The 19,912-nt window shown below is 40.8% G+C and overlaps 1 protein-coding gene across 5 annotated transcripts in view; it reads right to left on the bottom strand.

Moving 5' to 3' along the window:
* Window positions 1–19,912, bottom strand: part of Pogz (pogo transposable element derived with ZNF domain) — a 40,189-nt gene that overhangs the window by 12,460 nt on the left and 7,817 nt on the right. For 2 of the 5 annotated variants that reach the window (XM_051199411.1, XM_051199412.1), the window contains exons 2-7: window positions 15,418–15,542; window positions 13,558–13,716; window positions 8,675–8,850; window positions 7,129–7,237; window positions 5,036–5,326; window positions 4,745–4,951 (exon numbers count right to left, since the gene is read on the bottom strand). In XM_051199411.1, the coding sequence (XP_051055368.1) occupies window positions 4,745–4,951; window positions 5,036–5,326; window positions 7,129–7,237; window positions 8,675–8,850; window positions 13,558–13,716; window positions 15,418–15,541 (1,066 nt within the window). In that variant the 5' untranslated portion in view covers window position 15,542. Of the gene's footprint in view, window positions 1–4,744; window positions 4,952–5,035; window positions 5,327–5,375; window positions 5,400–7,128; window positions 7,238–8,674; window positions 8,851–13,557; window positions 13,717–15,417; window positions 15,543–19,912 lie in introns of all 5 variants that reach the window. The other 3 variants (XM_051199413.1, XM_051199414.1, XM_051199415.1) reach the window with 3 other exon arrangements.

Genomic DNA, 19,912 nt, shown 5'->3' with positions numbered 1-19,912 from the left:
GTGAGAGGATCGCCAAGTTCTAGGCCAGCTTAGTCTATATATCTAGTTCCATTTGGCCTACAAAGGAAGACCGTTTTAAAACAAAACAAAAATAATAAATTTTAACACTATGATATAAAGAAAGCAATAATACTCAGCACTGTAACTAGCTTTGAGTATATACTTTAGGTAGCTAAGAACATTCATGCTGTATGATTTTCAGAACTTTTTTACTTATTTAATTTTATGTGCCTTGGTGTTTTGTCTGGATTCATGTCAAGTGTAAGGAAGTTGATCTGTTGGAACTAGAGTTACAGACAGTTGTGAGTTGCCACAGGGGTGCTGAGAATTGAACCCAGGTCCTCTGGAAGAGCAGCCAGTGCTCTTAACCACTGAACCATCTCTCCAGCCCTCCAGAACTCTTCTTACCTTAGAGAACTGAAATTATTTTGGGGGCAGTTTTGCCTGAAACAGTGCCTCTTGTAGCCCATACCAGCTAAAGGCATGATATAGTAGCTGGCTCCACATCCCAGGGTCTAGGATAAAAGATGTGTACTACTACCCATGGCCTTTCTGTACTAGAGTCTCTCTCCTACTGGTCCAGACAGTATTTCATATAGCCTAACAATACCCTTAAATTTCTCCATGTTGTATTTATGTCAAAATGACTTCCTATACACACAAGTAGCATTATATAGACTCAAAAAGGTTATATTTAAGAATATATATATTAATATAGGTATATTAAGAATATATATATATGTACACACACACAAATACATATATGCGTTCAATAACTGATGAAAAAAGCCATAAATTTATAGAAAAGTGGGAAGAGATAAATGGAAGGGTGTGGAGGGAGAAAGGAAAGGAAGAAATGTAATTAAATTTACAATCTCAAAAATAAAAAGAACTTTTGGAAAGAAAAAAAAAGACTTCCTTTTTAAACCTAAATAGCATACCACTGTATAAACAAGACATATTTTGTTTATACAGTCATGATCTGATAGCAATTTAGGCTCTTTTCACCTTTTGCCTATCGTGAATGATGCAGCTGTGAGTACTACAAATTGCTGTTCTAGTCCCTGCTTTCAATGTTTTTCAATATGTACTCAAAAGCAGAATTCCTAAAGTATATGGTAATTAAGAATTTCTTTTTTGAGAAACATACTATTTTTCACAGTATCTGTACTGAGTTATATCTCTGCCAATAGTACATGACAATTCCACTTTCTCTATCTCCTCATCTAAATGTTAAATTTATTATGTGAGTGTGTATGTGGTCAGAGAACATGTCCTTCAGTGTGGGTTCCAGAGATCAAACTTAGGCTGTCAGGCTTGGCAGTAAGAATCTTCACATGCAAAGAAAAATAAAATAAAATAAAATAAAAGAACAGAGAGAAGAATCTTTGCATGCTGAGCTACTATCTTATCTTACCTGCACCATTTTGTTACTTTTTAAAATAATTATATAGGGGCTGGAGGGATGCCTCATTACTAAGAGCACTCACTACTCTTTCAGGGGAACCCCAGTTTCTCCAGCACTCACAGTGGCTCACAACCATCTGACACCCTCTTCTGGTTTCTCTGGATACCAGGCATGCACGTGGTACACACATATACAAGGCAAAACATCCATATACAAGAAAATGAGTAAAATTAAGAGAAATGAAACAGCAACAACAACAAAAACAACAACTATAAGCCAGGTGGTGGTGGCACACGCCTTTAATACCAGCACTCTAGAGCAGGCAGACCTCTGTGAGTTTGAGACCAGCCTGGTTTACAGAGTGAGTTCCAGGACAGGCTCCAAAAACACAGAGAAACCAAAAACCAAAACCAAAACAAAATAAAAACCCCACAATTACAGCTTCCTTTTATTATATTCTGACACTGAATTAAAAGTAAAGCCACTTGGCTAGATGAAGGTGGTATTGTTTCATAATCTGAGGCCCTCTCTTTAGAGATCTTTTTTTCTCAGTTACACACATCTTTTTCCATCGGTGTGCAAAGTGAGTTCCTGATGGCATTTTCAGGCACTTAGTCTTGTCTGACTGTCTCTATCTGCTCCCCTCTGTTACCTACTTGTCCCTGCTTGTACACTTCCACTCCTAGTTTCCCTCTGCCACTTCCTCTCACATGTGCTCTATTAATCTCTCTTCACTTCCTTAACCCTTACTCACCTCTCTCCCCAACCATTTGCCCCTTTCTAGTTTCCTGGCCTCTGTGCACTCAGTCCTATATAAGCACACATGTAGAAAGTAGGATCCAAGGAGAACATACAGTACTTGTCTTTCTGAACTGGGGTTATTAACTTTCTGGCTTGGCTAGTTTAGTTGGGTTGTTTGCTTTTTGAGTCACTATCCTAGTGGGTACAGATGGTATTTCACCATTATTTTTCTGTTTCCCTAAACTGATACTGCTGGCCATCTTCTGTTTGTCAGGCATTTCATGATGGTCTGGGAGATCCATCTCATTCCCTAGTCCCTGCAGGGGACAGAATCCAGGACCTCACCCCATCACAGCTATTTCTCCACAAGCCTTCTTTACCTCATTGAAAAATTTATTATTATTGGTTGTTTTTTGCTTTTTGAGATAGTCTCTCTACTTTACCACTGAGTCATCACACCAGCCTGCTTAACCCCCTCTTCAATTGGTTGGTTTGTTATTGATGCAGTAAGAGAATTACTTACATATTAGTAATCTCTCAGTACAATACATGTCCCTCCCCATCCCCAATTCTACAGGTTCCTTTTTCACTATGCTATTAAAATAAGTTTAAAATTTCAAATTTAGCAATTTTTATTTTACCTGTGCTTTTGGCATTCAAGAAAATAAATGGTTGTTAAATCTAATATTGTCAAGCATTTTTTTTTTTTCCTAGGAATTTTTGGTTTTGGTCAGTTTTTCCTGGCAGAACTTCCCATATGCTACAACAGCCACCATGCATCGGCTTCCTGAGTGCTAGATCACAAGCATGAGCCCCATATCTGGTCATTTATTTGTAAGATGGGACCTTCTCACTGCCATGGTTCCTTGCTCATACTGGGTACAAAGCAATTCTTTTCTGGTCTCATAAGTAGCTGAGTCTATTTATAGGTATGTATAACTGTCAACTGTGTTTCTATAAATGTGCTTACTTGTAGAGGTCAGAGATTGACTGTAGGTCTCCCCAACTATCACTCTCCAAATTAAAGACAGGGTCTTCAACTGAACCAGGCAAGCACCACACCATTTCAGCTAGACTGACTGGCCAGCAAGCTCCATGATCCATTCTGTGTCCACCCCGTCAGTGCTGGACCATCATGCCATCATGATGGATTTTACTTGGGTGCTGGGGATCCAAGCTCAGGTCCTCACACTTAGATAGCAAGTACTTTACTGACTGAACCATCTCCTCAGCCCCCATCACCAGTTTCTTTCTTTTTTATATAAAAAAGATTTATTTATTATTCTGCCTGCATGTATTCCCTGCAGGCCAGAAGAGGGCACCCAGATCACACTATGGATGGTTGTGAGCCACCATGTATGTGGTTGCTGGGAAATTGAACTTGGGAACCTCTGGAAGAACAAGTCAGAACAGTCAGTGCTCTTAACCTCTGAGCCATCTCTCCAGCCCTCGTTTGTTTGTTTTATTCTTGAGATATAGTCTCACTGTATAACCCAAGCTGGCTTTGAGCTCAGATCTCATCTTCCTCAGGCTGAATGCGGAGTACACACATGTACAACCTCACGCCCAACTTCATGTCTGTGTTTGCTTAGGTCTTTGATGTACTTTGAGGTTTTTATTTTCTTGTTTTTGAGACAGTTCTCACTTTGGAGCCCTGGCTGGCTTAGAATTCACTATGTAGACCAGGCTGGCTTCAAACTCAAGAGATCTATCTGCCTCTGCTTCCTAGGCACTGGAATTAAACATGTGTGTCACCACACCTACTTTTGAGTTCATTTTTATATTGCACAGAAAGTAAGAATTTCAATTTTTTGTGTCTAGGTTTTTCAATGTATTTTAAAAGTTTCAACTTTTTAAATAGGTGAAATAAAAGCAAAAGAAAAATTTGAGGCACGTGAAAAGCATGTAAAATGCCAAATTCAGATTCTGTAACTTTTGTGGAATACAGCCTAGCTCTAATTCATTTGTCTGGTTTCAGAAGCTGCTTCTACACAATGGCACCAGAATATGTAAGCATGGGACAGAACACATGTTGTGCATAAAGCCTAGGACAGTCACAAACATTACCAGTTTCTGCCCTGGACCACTGAAAATCCTCACAACCATATTCTCTACCTTTCTGAAAAACCTCTCTACAACAACACAATTTTAAAAGTTCACCCCAGAGGAATTGGATGTAGGGCTCACTGGTTAAGATCCCTGGCTGCTCTTGCAGAGATCCCTAGTTCAATTCCCAGCACCCACATGGTGACTCACAACTGTCTATAACTGCAGTCCTGTGAGATCCAATGTCATCTTCTAGGGTGCAGATGTACACGAAGACAAAACCCTCACATATATGAAATAAATAAATCTTTAAAATATAAATTCACCTCAGGAAATCCACCTCTTCCATAAAGATAAATTTGATCACCCCAGCCCCAAAGTGGCTGCAGTTAAATTTCACAATTGATACCTTCTTACATTAGCATTTCTGTAAGACCGAATCAAAGCACCCATATCTTATTTTATTTCTCCATTTCAGAATAGTTTCAATGCAATAATGCTTTATCAACGTTTTCTAAATGACTGACTGGAGATTCAGTCTCACATTACCTTTCATTGAAGATTCGGGTCCACTGGTTCTAGTAGAACTGTTGTTGGACACCACCACTGGCCCAGGGCTCTGGCCCAGGGAAGGGACAGTGTTAAGAGTATTCACCAACTTGGCCACTTCGTTGCTATTTTCACCTGTGACCCCAGGTCGCTTCACAGTGACGAAGCTCGCAATGCTCACTGCAGGTGGAGAGGGGAAGGAGGGAGCTACATTGACCGAGTGAAAACCGTCTGCTTCCCCCCCTCCCACTGCCCCATGCTGTTCTGCCGTCTCCTCATCCCAAGTCTCACCTAGTTTGGGATTGGAGGTCTGGCTGGACTGGCCCAGAGGCTGTACAGCTAGCTGCCCGAGTGGGGCTGGCTGTGTGGCAGTGGGAGCAGTGGAAGTGCTGGGGGTGGACTTGGTCTGCTGTGACTGTGACTGTGGGACAGTGCTTCGAATGGTCAGAGTGGCTGGGATGACGGTGGTGAAGGTGTTGGTGGTGGGCCTCACAGGCATTGTGGAGCCTGGCCTCACCGGGGTCATCTGAGAGAACACTTGTGGGACGCCAACTGTCGGCTTAACAAACTGTGTACCTGGGGCTTTTAAAAGAGAGACAAAAAAGTCCCAAACCTTCATCAGTGAGCTCACCTATAACATATTTTCTTGCCTTTCCTAGAAACATAAGAACAGGAAAAAGTTATTTCCCTAAACTGAGTGACCATCACAGGTTACCAAGAATAGTATTGATCTTAATTAACAGCTAAGAAAGCAGTAGCTGCCCAAAAGACAAAAGAAATTACCCTAAGCAGATTAAAGCAATAATTAGAAGATGGCTCCCATCATCTCCTCTGAAGACAAATTCCACACTACCTTTTTCACCTCAAGAATGCAAACACTGGCTTGACCTCTGCGTTAGCAGTGTGAAGAATAAGGAGACAAAGGCCAAAGGCCAAACTTGGTCCTTAAAGTCCCTTTTCAGATTCTAAAAGAACTTTCCATTTTTTTCTATACACTCAAATAAGACAGGGAACTTTCACCAGAATGTCCCAAAGGGGAGTATTTTTTTTAGAACAACTGTAGACAATTCCACTGAGAAATATTTATGGAATACCAGATGTTTTAGAGAATTCTGATGAGACTTACGGCCTAAAAAGCTATGTGAGTTCTGAGATCAAAAGACCAAAAATTCTTTAGGAAGGCAAACTACAGAGGCCTCTTTATTATTTTTAAAACTTATTTGTGTACTATATTCATGTGTGGGGCATGCATACCACAGTGTGCACATGGAGGTCAGAGTTCACCTTGTGGGACTTGCTCTTCCCTCCCACCACGTGGCTTCTAAGGAGTGAACAAGCTGTCAAGTTTGAGGCAAGTCCTTTTATCCCTGAGCCACCTACTGGTCCTGGGGCTCTGGTCTATACGATTAAATAAAGTTATTCTGTTTTTGACCTGAACTGTAGAAAACCTGACAGACAAGAAAAGTGACTTGAGAGGAAATTACAAGATTCTTTTTGGTACTAGAAGTTGAACGCAAAGTCTCAAGCAATGCTAAGAATTCATTCTACCCTTGGCTATACCCCCAGCTCCAATATTCTTTAACATCCCATTATATGGTCATTGGTAGTATTATCCTCAAAGGATACATCATTTACTTAATTTACAACTAAGTCCCCCAACCCTCTGCCTTGGTTTGTTTCTTGAGACAAGACTGGCCTTGAATTCACAGTATTCCTCATGCTTCAACCTCCTGAATGTTGGATTCCAGGAGTGTGCCATCATGCCTGGCTGCACATCCAAACCTATGCTTTAAAATTAAAGTAAAATTCAATTTATAATCCTATCACATAAATGAGTACACATATATGGAAGTATGAGATTTGTGACTTTGCATTAACAATATTCTTTCAGGATAACAAACAATATCTGACTTAATCAGCAAATACTAGTGACTAGAGACATTTAATTTTAACTTATAAAGGGTAGTGAAAAGCTAAATATAAAAATAAAAAGTACCACCCTGGTTAAAGGGTAGAAAATTTTTTTTTTTTTTTTTTGGAGACAGGGTCTCTCTGTGTATCCCAGAACTTGCCCTGTAAACCAAGAAACATTTTTTTTTTTTTTTTTTTTTTTTTTTTTAAATTGGGCTTAAATTGGCTATTTTGGTTTTGTTTTTTTCAAGATAAGGTTTCTCTGTGTAATAGTCCTGGCTGTTCTGGAACTCGCTTTGTAGACCAGGCTGGCCTTGAACTCACTGAGATCCACCTGCCTCTCCCTCCCAAGTGCTGGGATTAAGGGCGTACATCACCACCGGACAGGTTTAAATTGTTAAGATCATATTTTGAAACACTAAAAACAAATATCTGGATGCCAGGTTATTCCAAATAGGTAAACATTTCCTTACCTGGGACCAGTGTAATTGGTCTAACAGTTTGTCCTTGTTGTACATTCAGCACAATCCCAACCTGATTCATTGCATTTTGTACAGGCCGAACATTCCTTACAGGAAATCCCTGTATTAAAAAGTAAAATGACCTTTAACACAGAAAGCAGCTAGCATACTGACTACAGTATGAATGACAGCCCCATATTCTTACCGAATGGCTCTTTAGTCTCTAGAGTGACAGCTTTCAAAGGACTGAAATAGAAAAATTTAGGAAGGTCTCCTATGCTAGATTTTTGTGGAGTGTTTTTTTGTTTCTTGAGATGGGTCTTGCTATGTAGCCTAGACTGTCCCCAAGTTCCTGTGATTGCAAATATCTGTTTTGAGACACGGTTTAAATAGTCCAGGTTGGCCTCAAATTCGCTATGTTGCTCAGGCTAGCCTTGAATTTGTGACAATTCTGATTTATTCTCTTAAGAGCTGGTTTACAAGTATGCACCACCACATACACCCAGCCTGTTTAGCAAACTATTAAGTAACAAAAAACAACAAGCTAAATAAATTAAGTACCCACAGACTGCTGCTTTGAGGAGAAAAAAACAAAATCATTAACAGTATTTAATCTAATATTCCAACATATAAACAATCCTTGTTTAATATGTTGCTCCCAAAGCCCCTTTTAGGGTCACAAACCTCTGATAAATTTATAAGAAATTATAGAAATCAGGAAGCCTCCAGCAGAGAGAAGCACATGTCTTTAAATTCTACTCTGACCTGAACTTTCAACTTCCAATCACTATTGTATGGTAAGTCTTCCTTCTTCAAAGTCAATGAATTTACCCTAGGGGATAGTAATCCAGGCCAAAAAAAAAAAAAAAAAAAAACACTTGCAAGGCAAGTGTGAGGGCTTTTAAAAAAAATTAGAATTTATTTTCTGTGTATTATTTTATATGTGTATGAGTGTTTTGCACATATATGCGCACCATAGGAGTACCTGATGTCTACAGAGGTCAGGAGAAGGCATCAAATTCTCTAGAAGTGAGGTTCTGTAACAGTATGAGATGACATGTGGGTGCTGGGAATTGAACCTGGGTCTTCTGCAAGAGCAACAAATGTTCTTGCCTGGTAAGCCATCTCTCTAGTCCTGTGTGAAGGCTCTCAGGCTCTCTCTCCTCTCTTTCTCCCCCTCTCTCATTTTTAGAGACAGGGTTTCTCTGTGTAACAGCTCTGTCAGTCAGTCCTAGAACTTGCTTTTGTGGACCAGGCCATCTGCCTTAGCCTCTAGAGTGCTGGGATTAAAGGCGTGGACCACCATTGCCTGGCATGTGAAGGCTTTCTGCCAATGACTTCTGCCTAGACTTAAATCAACTCAACAGACGTCCACAGTGTATGGACAGGAAATATGCAGGCAAGATGCTATACTGGGTATTCCACAAGGAAGAGAAGTAAAGAGAACCTCAGTTCAACAGACAAGACACAGAACCATTTCTAATGGTGATGGCAGAGCCTCTGGAGGCTCACAACGTTTACTTCCTCTACAGGTCCCAGAATTCAAAGTCCTACTCACCTGGGTAGTGATGAATATAGGTTGTGAGGCCACAGGGGAACTAGTCACATGATTGGCATTCTGCATGACCTGGACAGGTCTCAATACTGGTTGAGTAACCATTGTTCCCAGACCTGGTGTTGGATTCTGGGTCAGAATGAGTGGTTGTCCACCTTGCTGGACCAAAGTATTACCAGCTACAGGGCAAAAAGCAGGAAAAACAAAGGTAAACAACAACAACAACAACAAAAAAAAAGGGATGTTAGAGCATTCCTAAACTTGCATTCTATTAGAAACATTACTGTCTCAGTTAAGGAATGGTATCTCAGATGCCAAAATTACTTAGCTACCACTACTTACCTCACACTTAACATCACCAAACTCAACCAAAACTTAAGCTTCACCCAACTCTATATACAGCTAACAGAAAACAAGGGGGTTGGGCAGTTCACTAACCCTTATCCACCTCTTAACTAAGGCTGAAAGATGATGCTAGTTCCCATCTTGACACTACTGATTAAGTGACCACACAATTCTTCCCAATCAGCAGAGCAAAAAACCAGAAGACTTCCCATATTTTAGTTACACACAATTCTTCCCAATCAGCACAGCAAAAAACCAGAAGACTTCCCATATTTTAGGTACACACAATTCTTCCCAATCAGCACAGCAAAAAACCAGAAGACTTCCCATATTTTAGGTAAAATCAACTGGTAAGAAGGTAATTTGTTTTCAACTACTCTCCTGCATTTTTTTTTACATTTATTTAACATAAATGTGTGCTTCAATAGGTGTTCCATGTCCTATGTATGGAGATCAGAGGACAACTTCCGGGAGGCAGTGTTCTCAGGTCCTAAGCCATTTTGCTAGCCCTAAATTTGTTTTTTGTTGTTTGAGAAAGGGTCCAAGTAGTTTGATCCAAATAACATAAGACATTCTTCTATAGGAAATACCAACTGTGTTGGTTTGGGTAAGAATGGCCCCTATAAACTCACATGTTTGAATGCTTGGGCCACTGATGGGAGATGTCATTCTGTAAATATGTTTCTCATACTGGTTAATGAATAAAGCACTGTTGGCCAATAGAAAAGCAAGATAGGCGGAACTAGGAGACAAGGAGGAAAGAGGAAGCAGTAAGAAGTCAAGATGGAAGACGGAGAAAGCAGAACGCTGGCGGGCTCTCTCTCCGATAAGATAAGACCACGTGGAGATTAATAGAAATGGGTTAATACTTAAGACAGAGCTAGCCAATAAGAAACAAGTAACTGGCCAACAGAATTTTATCTTTTACAGTCTTGGTGTGTTAACTGGGGCTGGTGTGGCGCCGGGCGCCGGGACAAGACCAGCGGCGGGAGGAAAAACCTACTCTTTACAGGCCACAGTTAAGGAACAGTTGGAGAAGAAATGGGAGGCCTTGTTGGAGGTGGTATTTTTTGAGATAGCTTTGTTATAGCCCAGGTTGGCCTCAAACCCAGGCAATATTCCTGCCTCAGCCTCCTAAGTGTTGGGATTACATGTAATATATGCACAAATTGTATCCAACATTAACTGTAGCTCTTTAGAAGTAAAATATCAATGTACTTTTTAAAAAAGATTTATTACATATACAGTATTTTGCCTGCATGTACGTCTGCACACCAGAAGAGGGCACCAGATCTCATTATAGATGGTTGTGAGCTACCATGTAGTTGCTGATGGTTGTGAGCTACCATGTAGTTGCTGAGAATTGAATTCAGGAAAAGCATCCAGTGCTCTTAAACTCAAGGTACCTTTTCATAATATATTGTTAACACATTGACCAAATAATGTGAGACATAGTCATTAAAAATATTAGAAAGGAGTTGGGTAAGGGTTTACATAGTGAGTTCCAGGACAGCCAGAGCTACATAGAAAGACCCTGCCTCAAACAAAACAAAACAAACAAAAACTAAACCAAGAACAGAATGCTAGAAAGGGCAGAAGATGTGGCTCAGTTAGCAGAGTGCCTGCCTAGCATGCATGAGGCCTTTGGTTCAAAGTCCAGAACTACAAAAGTGAGGTTTGTGTTAAATGACTGTGATCCCGGCATCAGGAATAAGGAGTTCAAGGTCACCCTGTTGCTCAAAAACAAATACACACACACACACACACACACACACAGAGAGAGAGAGAGAGAGAGAGAGAGAGAGAGAGAGAGAGAGAGAGAGAGAGAGAGAGAGAGAGGCATGTGTACACACCTGTAAATCTAGTACTTGAGAGACAGACACAAAGATCAGGAATTCAGGGCCAGCCTCAGCTAAATGGAAATTTCAAGGCTAGCCTGAGCTATATGAAACCCTACCTCAAAATCAAAACAGAGGGCTAGAGACAAAGTTGGCTCAACAGTTAAGAGCATTTGTTGCTCTTGTAGATGAGGGTTTGAATCCACCTGCAACCACCTGTAACTCCTGTTGGAAGGGATCCAATGCCTTCTTCTGACCTGTAATGGCTCCAGGCAATACACATGGTATATAGACATATGTGCAGCTAAAACACTAATACATATAAACTAAATAAACTAATTAATTTAAAAAACACAACAGCCAGGCATGGAGACACACATTTTTAATCTTGGTATCTGGGAAGCAAAGGTAGATGGATCTGTGAGTTCCAGACCAGGCTAATCTTCAGAGTAAGTTCCTAGGCAGAGTTGCATGGTAAGACCTTATCAAAAAAAATAATAGAACATTTAAAGTTATAAGTAACTATTAAAATGATAAGATAGTTACTACATCCCACAAGAAAAAAAGTAGGGAAAATGTAGTCTATGATTTTATTTTTGTAAACAGCGTATCACTACACATAGTAGACAATAGTGTATAATAGTAACTATTTGCATAAATGAATTACAAATAATCATTTCCACATGATGGGACAGTTAATTTTCCCCATTTTGATTTTGTTGCCTAGATTTTCTGTTTTTCTTCTCAATTCCATTTTTAAGACAGGGTCTTGCTATGTAGCAGACTGGCCTTGAACTCACAGCCCTGAGTACTATGATTACAGGCACGAACCACCACACTTGCCCTGTTTCTAACATTTTCTACAATCATTTATTTTTATTTTGTTTATGTGTGCATGTGGAGGACAGTGGCTAGTCTCAGGCCCTATCTGCCTGGTTTTGGTTTTGGCTTTGTTTTGAGACAAGGTTTTTCACTGGTAGGGGTCCCTGAATCTAACATAAGTCCTCATGCTTGTGTGGCAAGCGCTTTAATGAATGAGCCATTTCCCAAGCCCCTGCTCTTCTTTTTCTGTGAGAGGGTCCCAGGAAACTCCTAGGTTGACTTTAAATTCACTATGTAACCAACAATGACCTCTAATTTCCGATGCTCCTGCCAACTGTGGAGTGCTGGGATCACAGAGATGTGCTACCACATTCAGTTTATGTGGTACTGGGTGGGGACCTAACTCAAGACTTTGCCATATACTCATGCATTCTAACTCAGCTACATCTCCAGTCCCACATATTATTCTTACAGCAGTAATGTCTAAAAGAAATAAAATGCCTACTTAGGCGGACAAAACAAAAGGAACCAAGTTTAGGGCCAACCTGGATAGTTTAGCTAAACTCTACCCCAAAATAAACACTTAAAAGGGGGCTGGGAGTGCTGGGCAGTAGTGGCGCATGCCTTTAGTCCCAGCACTTGGGAGGCAGAGGCAGGCGGATCTCTGTAAATTCAAGGCCAGCCTGGTCTACACAGCAAGTTCCAGGATAGCCAGAGATGTTAAAAAAAAAACAAAAATTAAAAAAAAGAAAAAAAAAGGGGGGGGGGACTGGGAGATGGAACTATAGCTCAATGGTTGAATGTTTACCTTAGAATGAGTAAGACCTTATATTTAATCCCAAGTGTGTGTATGTGTCTGTATCTGTGTGTGTGTTGGGGGGGTGAGACCATCATGTTCAGTTTCCAGTAACACACACTCACACACCACAAACAAACAAACAAACAAACAAGCATATAGCACATGCCCTTATTCCCAGCACTCAGGAGGCAAAGGCAGGTAGGATCTCTGCAGGTTTGAGATCAATTTGGTCTACATACTGAGTTCCAGGCCATACAGAGCTACATAAACCCTACCACAAAACAAGTAAGTGAATAAATGAATAAGGAAGGAAAGAAGAAGGGAGGGAGGGAGAATGGATGGGTGATGGGGGGGAAGATGTCCTTCTGTATATATGTTTCTCTCATTGGTGGTGTTGATGAATCAAACACTGATTGGCCAGTGACCAGGCAAGAAGAATAGGTGGGACTAAGAGACTAGGAAAATTCTGGGGAGAGGACACAGAGAGAAGATGCTAGAGGGAGGCTTCATGTAGCTATTGGAAAATAGAACGTATTGGGCCAGGCACTCTCTGGGAATATAAGGTCGTGTAGAAATAGATAGTTACAGGTTAATAATTAAGAGAGTACTAGCCAGTAAGAAGCCTGAGCCATTGGCTAAATAGACTATAATTATTGTTAAATCTCTGTTGTTTATTTGGAGCAAAGCAGTTGGGGGACCAGGTAAAAAAGAAACCCCACCTAGAGGAGGGAGGGAGGGAAAAGAGAGTTAACGAAATGCAGGATTCTTCTGATTTAAAGAGTGTGTGTGTGTACACAAAACCAAACAGCCCCAGATCTCTACAATAGATAGCAATGTTGAGTGCATCTTGTCTATTACCGAAATTATTGAGCAAGGATCTGCTGACCTCACTCAAGATGCAGCATCAACAAGCATTGACTGAAGGAACACAGCACCTGCAGCATTCCTTCCACACCAGAGAACAGTTCCTAGAGACAGCTCTAGCTAGCAAGGCCACGCAACTACCAGGAAAGCTAGCTGCGAGGTTATTTTTATTCTCTCACACCTCTATCCCAGAAGACTTTACCAATAATTCCACTTACCATTGTTGTTGGCAATTAGTGTGACAAGAGTCTTCTTTGTACTGTCGCTGTTCTGTGCCCCACTGCTACTAACAGAAGTGGATGTAGAGAGGTGCCCAGCAACAGAAGCATGGGCAGCAATGGGTACTGGAGCTGAGACTGGCTGCTGGCTCACAGAAACTGTGGGGAAGGAAAAGCATGGTCACTTGGAGACAGGGACAGGTAACACTAAAGGATTTTTCTTCTACTCTTCCCTTTTTACCTGTTTCAACAGTCAGAAAGTTTCCTACTTCATTCAAAATTCCAACTACTATTAAGATTTTTCCTCTTACTTGTTTCCCAGCTTACCATTTAGACACAATCTTTTTGATCCTACTACTATGATAAAACACCCTGATAAAAGCAACATAAGGGAGAATGGGTGTCTATAGCTCACAATTTCCAATTACAGTCCATCACTGTAGGGAACCTAAGATGCAAGAACCTGAAGTTGCTTATCACATTATACTGAGTCAGGAGCAGAGAATAATAAATGAATGCATGCATGCTAGTGCTTGGCTCACTTACTCTACTCCTAAACAATTAAGAATCCTCTTCCAATGGGTGGGTGGGTCTTCTGACCCCAATTAATGTAACCAAGATAATCCTCCACAGAAATATCCACAGGCCAACCTGATAGAGTCTCTGTCCCTTCTAGATTATAAAAATAACCATCATATGTTCTCTGTCTTACATTTCCTGGTTGTTAGGTCACTGCAAGGACCCAGGTTCAATTCCCAGCACCCACATGGCAGCTAAACTGTTAACTTCTTTCCAGGGGATTCTTCTGGCCTCTGTGTACACCATGTATGCATGTGGTGAAAATACACATGCAGGCAAAACACCCATACATATTAAAAAAAAATCTCAGCAGGACTTGAACACTTAGCTTTCTATAGCACTGCTTTAGGACTCCATGATTTAACATTACCACTACTACAATTTATAATCCTTCATAACAAACCACCTGTAAAACCTGTACTGTGTCCTTTTTCAACCTAAACCAATGCCATCTTCAGGTATCAAAGAAAGACAAAGACAAAAAACAAACAAACAAACAAAAACAAAACTGGTGTAATTTTGGAGAAAATGCCTACTTTGTGAATTCAGGGCAATCAAAAATTTTACCCCGTATCACTGATAAAACAGAAATTTATAAACTGGCCACTAAGACATTCACAAAGAATCTTTTCCCAACTCATAAAGGAAACCAAGTTCAAGAAAACAAAAAGTGCACTGTGAATAGGAACACAGATAAGCTCTGACACACCACTTTACATCCTTGTTTGATATTTGATAAACATTAATTAATCCAATCTCTCAGTGTTTCAAGTGAATTAAGTATTTTTACAAATTTTATGAAGGAGGCACACATACACTACAGCATAGAAAAGGTAATGCCCAATGCCACAAAAAGGCAGCCTTAGCTATTCATCTCTCTCCTCTCCCCGCTTCCCCAGGGTCTCACTCTATAGTCTCTAGCTGGCCTAGAACTCATTATGTACCTGTGGCTTGAGGTAGTTTGTCTCAAGACTCCCAAGAGTTAGAATTATAGGTGTGAGCCACCCTGGCTTTCTCTGGTTCCTTTTCGAAACAAGGTCCCATGCATCTCAGGATGGTTTCAAACCTACTGTATAGCTGAAAATTACCGTGTGTTTGTAATCCTCCTGCCTCCACCTCTGCTACTAAGATTACAGGCAAACATGTATAACTGAGAGAGACACCCCCCCCCCCCCAGCCCTCTCTCTGGAATTCTTAAATTCTTTCTCTATATCACACATTTTTAACAATTCAATATAATTAATGTAAACAGCAATCTAAGAACAAAAGAGCTTTAGTTACCCGGAGTACTTTTATCCACTGAATTGTAATCTTCAACTACAGAGTCCTCAATGACATCACTAATTTTCTGCCATGGCTCCAGTTCCTCCTCCTCACATTCCATAAACAGGTCGGTGTCCGCCATGCTACAAGAAAAAAAAATTAGTAAGACATTGATCCAGAACTGGAGAAATAGTTTTATACCAAGTGTGAAATATATGTTTGAAAAAGGGCATACTGTAAAATAGGCCTTGCCTGGCACCTACTATGTTGCCTACACTGGTCCTCAATTCAGCTTGTCAATTGCTAGAATAGTGTGAGCAACATGCTCCTGACCTGATTAGTAAGTAACCTACTCTCTCTATGGTCTTATCACTGGATCAGAGTGACAATTTTTATCCTTGAATATCAGAATCCTTTCTATAGCAAATCCTTCAGTAATTGGGCTTATAAAAGTTAAAGGGGCCAGGGTGAGGTAAGTGCATTGGCATGCAAGGATGGGGTGAGGTTAGTGCAGTGGCATGCAAAGATGGCTCAGCAGGAACTTTTATCTGCTGAGCCATCTGGTCAACCCAATACTTTTTTTTTCCCTCCTTTGAGACAGGATCTCACTGTGTAGTCCTAATTGGCCTTAAACTCACAAAAAGCTACCTGTCTCTGCCTCCCAAGTGGAGAATTAAAGGCATATGCCCAAAATGGCATGCTATAATTGACAGAAAGCTAAAAGAAGGCTAGGCTATGGGGTGGGGAGGAGGCGGGGGAGTTGAAGGGGTCAAGCAGGGAGAAGCTTGGAAGATGGGAAAGGACCTGGATTCAATCCCCAGAACCTACATATAAAACAGAACAATATTGGAGCTGGAGAGATGGCTAAGTGGTTAAAAGCACTGGATGCTCTTCCAAAAGACCCAGCACTCAGGAGGCAGAGGTAGGTGGATTTCTGTGAGCTCGAGACCAGCCTGGTCTACAAGAGCTAGTTCCAGGACAGGTTCCAAAGCCACAGAGAAACCCTGCCTCGAAAAACCAAAAACAAAAGGCCCAGGTTCAATTCCAGGAACCCCACATCACAGCTCACAAATGTCTATAACTCCAAGATTTGACACTCTTAACACAGACATACATGCATGCAAAATGCCAATGCACATAAAAGAAAAATAAATAAATAAAAAATACAAAAACAGAACAAAACAAAACAACAAGTATGGTGCTTTTATCAAAGCACCAGAGATGGGCAGATCCTGAGGTCTCATTGGCCAGCCAGCCAAGACTAGCCAAAACAGCAGTTCTCAGTTCAGTTGAGAACCGTGTCTCAAAAAGTAAGGTGGAAAGCAACAGAGGGAAATATCTGACTGCAACCAACCAACCCCCCCACACCCACACCCACACCCCCACCCACCCACACACCCCACACACACACCCTCCTTCCTTCTCTTATCTGCTGTCCTCCTCTCATGAATGCATACACACACACACACACACACACACACACACACACACACACACACACACACACAAATTTTATTGGAAAATGCCACAATGAAACCTAATACTGTGATTGCTAAATTAAAAATATTTAATGATGTGTTATGTACAGTGCTTGCAGCACGTGCAAAGCTCTCCAACACACACCACGCACACATTAAAATTGTGTTAAGATACTATTTAGTGATTGTAATGCTTAGGTTTTTAGTTGTTTGTTTCTGAGATAAAAGTCTTACTATGTAGCCCTGGAAATCACTATGTAGACCAGGCTGGCCTTGAACTCAGAGAAATATGGCTATTTCTGTCTCCCAAATTCATGTCTGACTCAAGTTAGGTGTGTGTGTGTGTGTGTGTGTGTGTGTGTGTTTTCCTTTGTTCATTTTGATTCTGATGAGACAGTGTGTGTGTGTGTGTGTGTGTGTGTGTGTGTTTTCCTTTGTTCATTTTGATTCTGATGAGACAGTGTCTCCCTATGTAGTCCTGGATGTCCTAGAACTCATTATGTAGACCAGGCTGGCCTGAACTCAAGAGATACACCTGCCTTTGCCTCCTGAGTGCTGGAATTAAAGGCATTCCCCTCCATGCTCAACTTTGACTTAGTAATTGTTATTAATACCATCTAGAATCATATGAGAAGAAAGTCTCAGTAAGGAACTGTCTATATTGACTTGGCCTGTGTGTATGTCCTGGGAAACACTTTTAATTTTTATTGTATTTTATGTGTGTTTTGCCTGCATGTATGTCTGTGCACCATTTGTGTGTCTTGTACCCTTGGAGGCCAGGTGTCACATCCCCTAGAACTAGAGTTCTAGGCTGTGAGCCTCTATGTGGGTGCTGCTAACTGAACCCAAGACCTCTGGAAAAATAGCCAGTGCTCTCCACCACTGAGCCATCTCTCCATCCCTTTTAAATTAACTGATATGGGAAGACCCAGCTCACTGTGGGCATCACCACATTTCCTACTAGACAATGGGTTGCTGAACTGTATAGCTGTAGAAAAAGCAGAGCACAAGCAAGCAGCTGAGCATGCATTCATCCATTTCCCTTCTGTTCTTGACTATGTTTAAGTTCCTGCCTTGACTTCCCTACAAATAATGATATGCTATAACCTGGAATGAAATATAGGCTGAAATAAACCCTTCCTATAAAAAGATTGACTTTGGGCTGGAGGGATAGCTCAGCCATTAAATGCTAGGCTCACAATCATAAATATAAAAAGATTTACTTTGGCTGATCAGTGGTTGCACATGCCTTTATTTCCAGTACTTAGAAGGCCAAGGCAGACAGATCTCTGTGAATCCTAGGCCAGCCTGGTCTACATAGCTAGTTACAGTGAATGATTTTGTCTGCATGAGCACCCGTGTTTGTGTGGTGCCCATATAGGTAAAAGTGAAAGTAGATTCCCTGGACCTGGAGTCAAGAGTGACTGAACCACCACCTGAGTGCTGGGAACCAAATGCTAGTCTGCTCCAAGAGCAGCAAGCACAGTGGCTCAAGCCTTTAATCCCAGCACTTGGGAGGCAGAAGCAGCTTGGTCTACAAAGCTAGTTCTAGGACAGCCAGGGCTGTTACACAGAGAAATCTTGTCTCCAAAAAATCCAAAGAGTAGTAAGTGCTCTAACCAGTGAGCATCTCTACAGTCCCTAAGTTGCTTTACATCCAGGTATTTTTATCATAACAGTAGAAATGAAGCTATGACTGTGGTTACTGAAACTTGGTACTCTATTCATGTCTAAGAACTCTGCAAACTGTTTCCAGGACCCTAGAGTCTACTTGTAAACACTACCTTGTAAAATCTACTTGCAAACACTACCTACATTATGCCTCTTTTAGAGACAAAGCTTTTCAATTTCTGTGCTCCAAAGAGCTGTTGCTGTTGTGCCCTCCAGTATGAGATGAGAAGAGGTAGATTCTTTGTCTTGAAATGAAACTAATACTATCTTCAATGCTCACACAGTCTTCATTGCAAAGATTACCAGTGTCCTTAGCATCTTTTTGTACCAAATCTGTAAGCCTATAACAGCAACACAGGCACAGCCTACCAAACCATCCTGTGATCAATGTATAAACCTGACAGCCATTTCTTTGGGCAATGTCCAATAGATAGTGTTGTCTCCTTTGAAAATGTAAACCATCCCACAATGTCTCAGTGAGTCAGGACAACCAGGAGCCCAGTCTGGAAACCTATTTTAACTGGTAAAGTGCTTGATTCTAGGGGGCCTTTAACCATCTGTGCCAACACAATTAAAATCTTCAAAATGTAAAGGGAATTCAAATTATCAGAAAACAGTTTCCTTCCTTATGTAGAAGAAAAATAGAATTGATCAGTAAGGCTGTTCAACCTAGTAATTGCTGACTGACAGCATATTTTATACTTATCCCTAAAATATATCTGAAAGACACTGAGTCCAAGATTTTTAAAAACATGAAGTCCTTGATTCTGACCTAGACTGGCATCTCAGTGTTTGACCAATCTTACACTTCAGCATGCATATCATTTAGGGGAAAAGAGACTGCAGAAGGTACCAATCTAAATCAAATACTTGTTAAACTTTAAAATTAGCATCCCTCCAGAAGCATCCCAGTTCATCTTCAAGACCAGGTTGGTAACTAAGGAAGGAGGTCAGCAGAGGAGAGAGGAAACAAGAGGATCCCCAGTGGCTCTAGAGCCCTGTAAACCTAGCCCCCCTTTTGAGGGTGTGAATCCTAAGCCAGTGAGAGGTCTTGTCTAAAAAAACAAGGCAGATGGGGCTGGTGAGGTGGTCAATGTTAAGAATGCAAAAGGCTTCCACACAGCACTCAGTTTTCAATTTTTCTGCCCTCTCTTTGGGCACCTGCATTTAAGTGCACAACCTACACATATACACACATACAGTTAAAATTTTTTTTCTAAGATGGGAAAACAGCTAAGGTTGTTCTTCACAAACACACATATATACAAAGCACATACATTTACACCAAAAAAAAAATTTCAGCAATATATAAAATGTTGTATTTAATAAAGATAAAAAATAAGCATTCCTTTCAGTGATCCATG

This window comes from Phodopus roborovskii, unplaced genomic scaffold (genome assembly GCF_943737965.1).
Source record: "Phodopus roborovskii unplaced genomic scaffold, PHOROB, whole genome shotgun sequence".
In the NCBI taxonomy this organism is placed as follows: Eukaryota; Metazoa; Chordata; class Mammalia; order Rodentia; family Cricetidae; genus Phodopus; species Phodopus roborovskii.
This window is presented reverse-complemented; position numbering and strand designations above follow the sequence as displayed.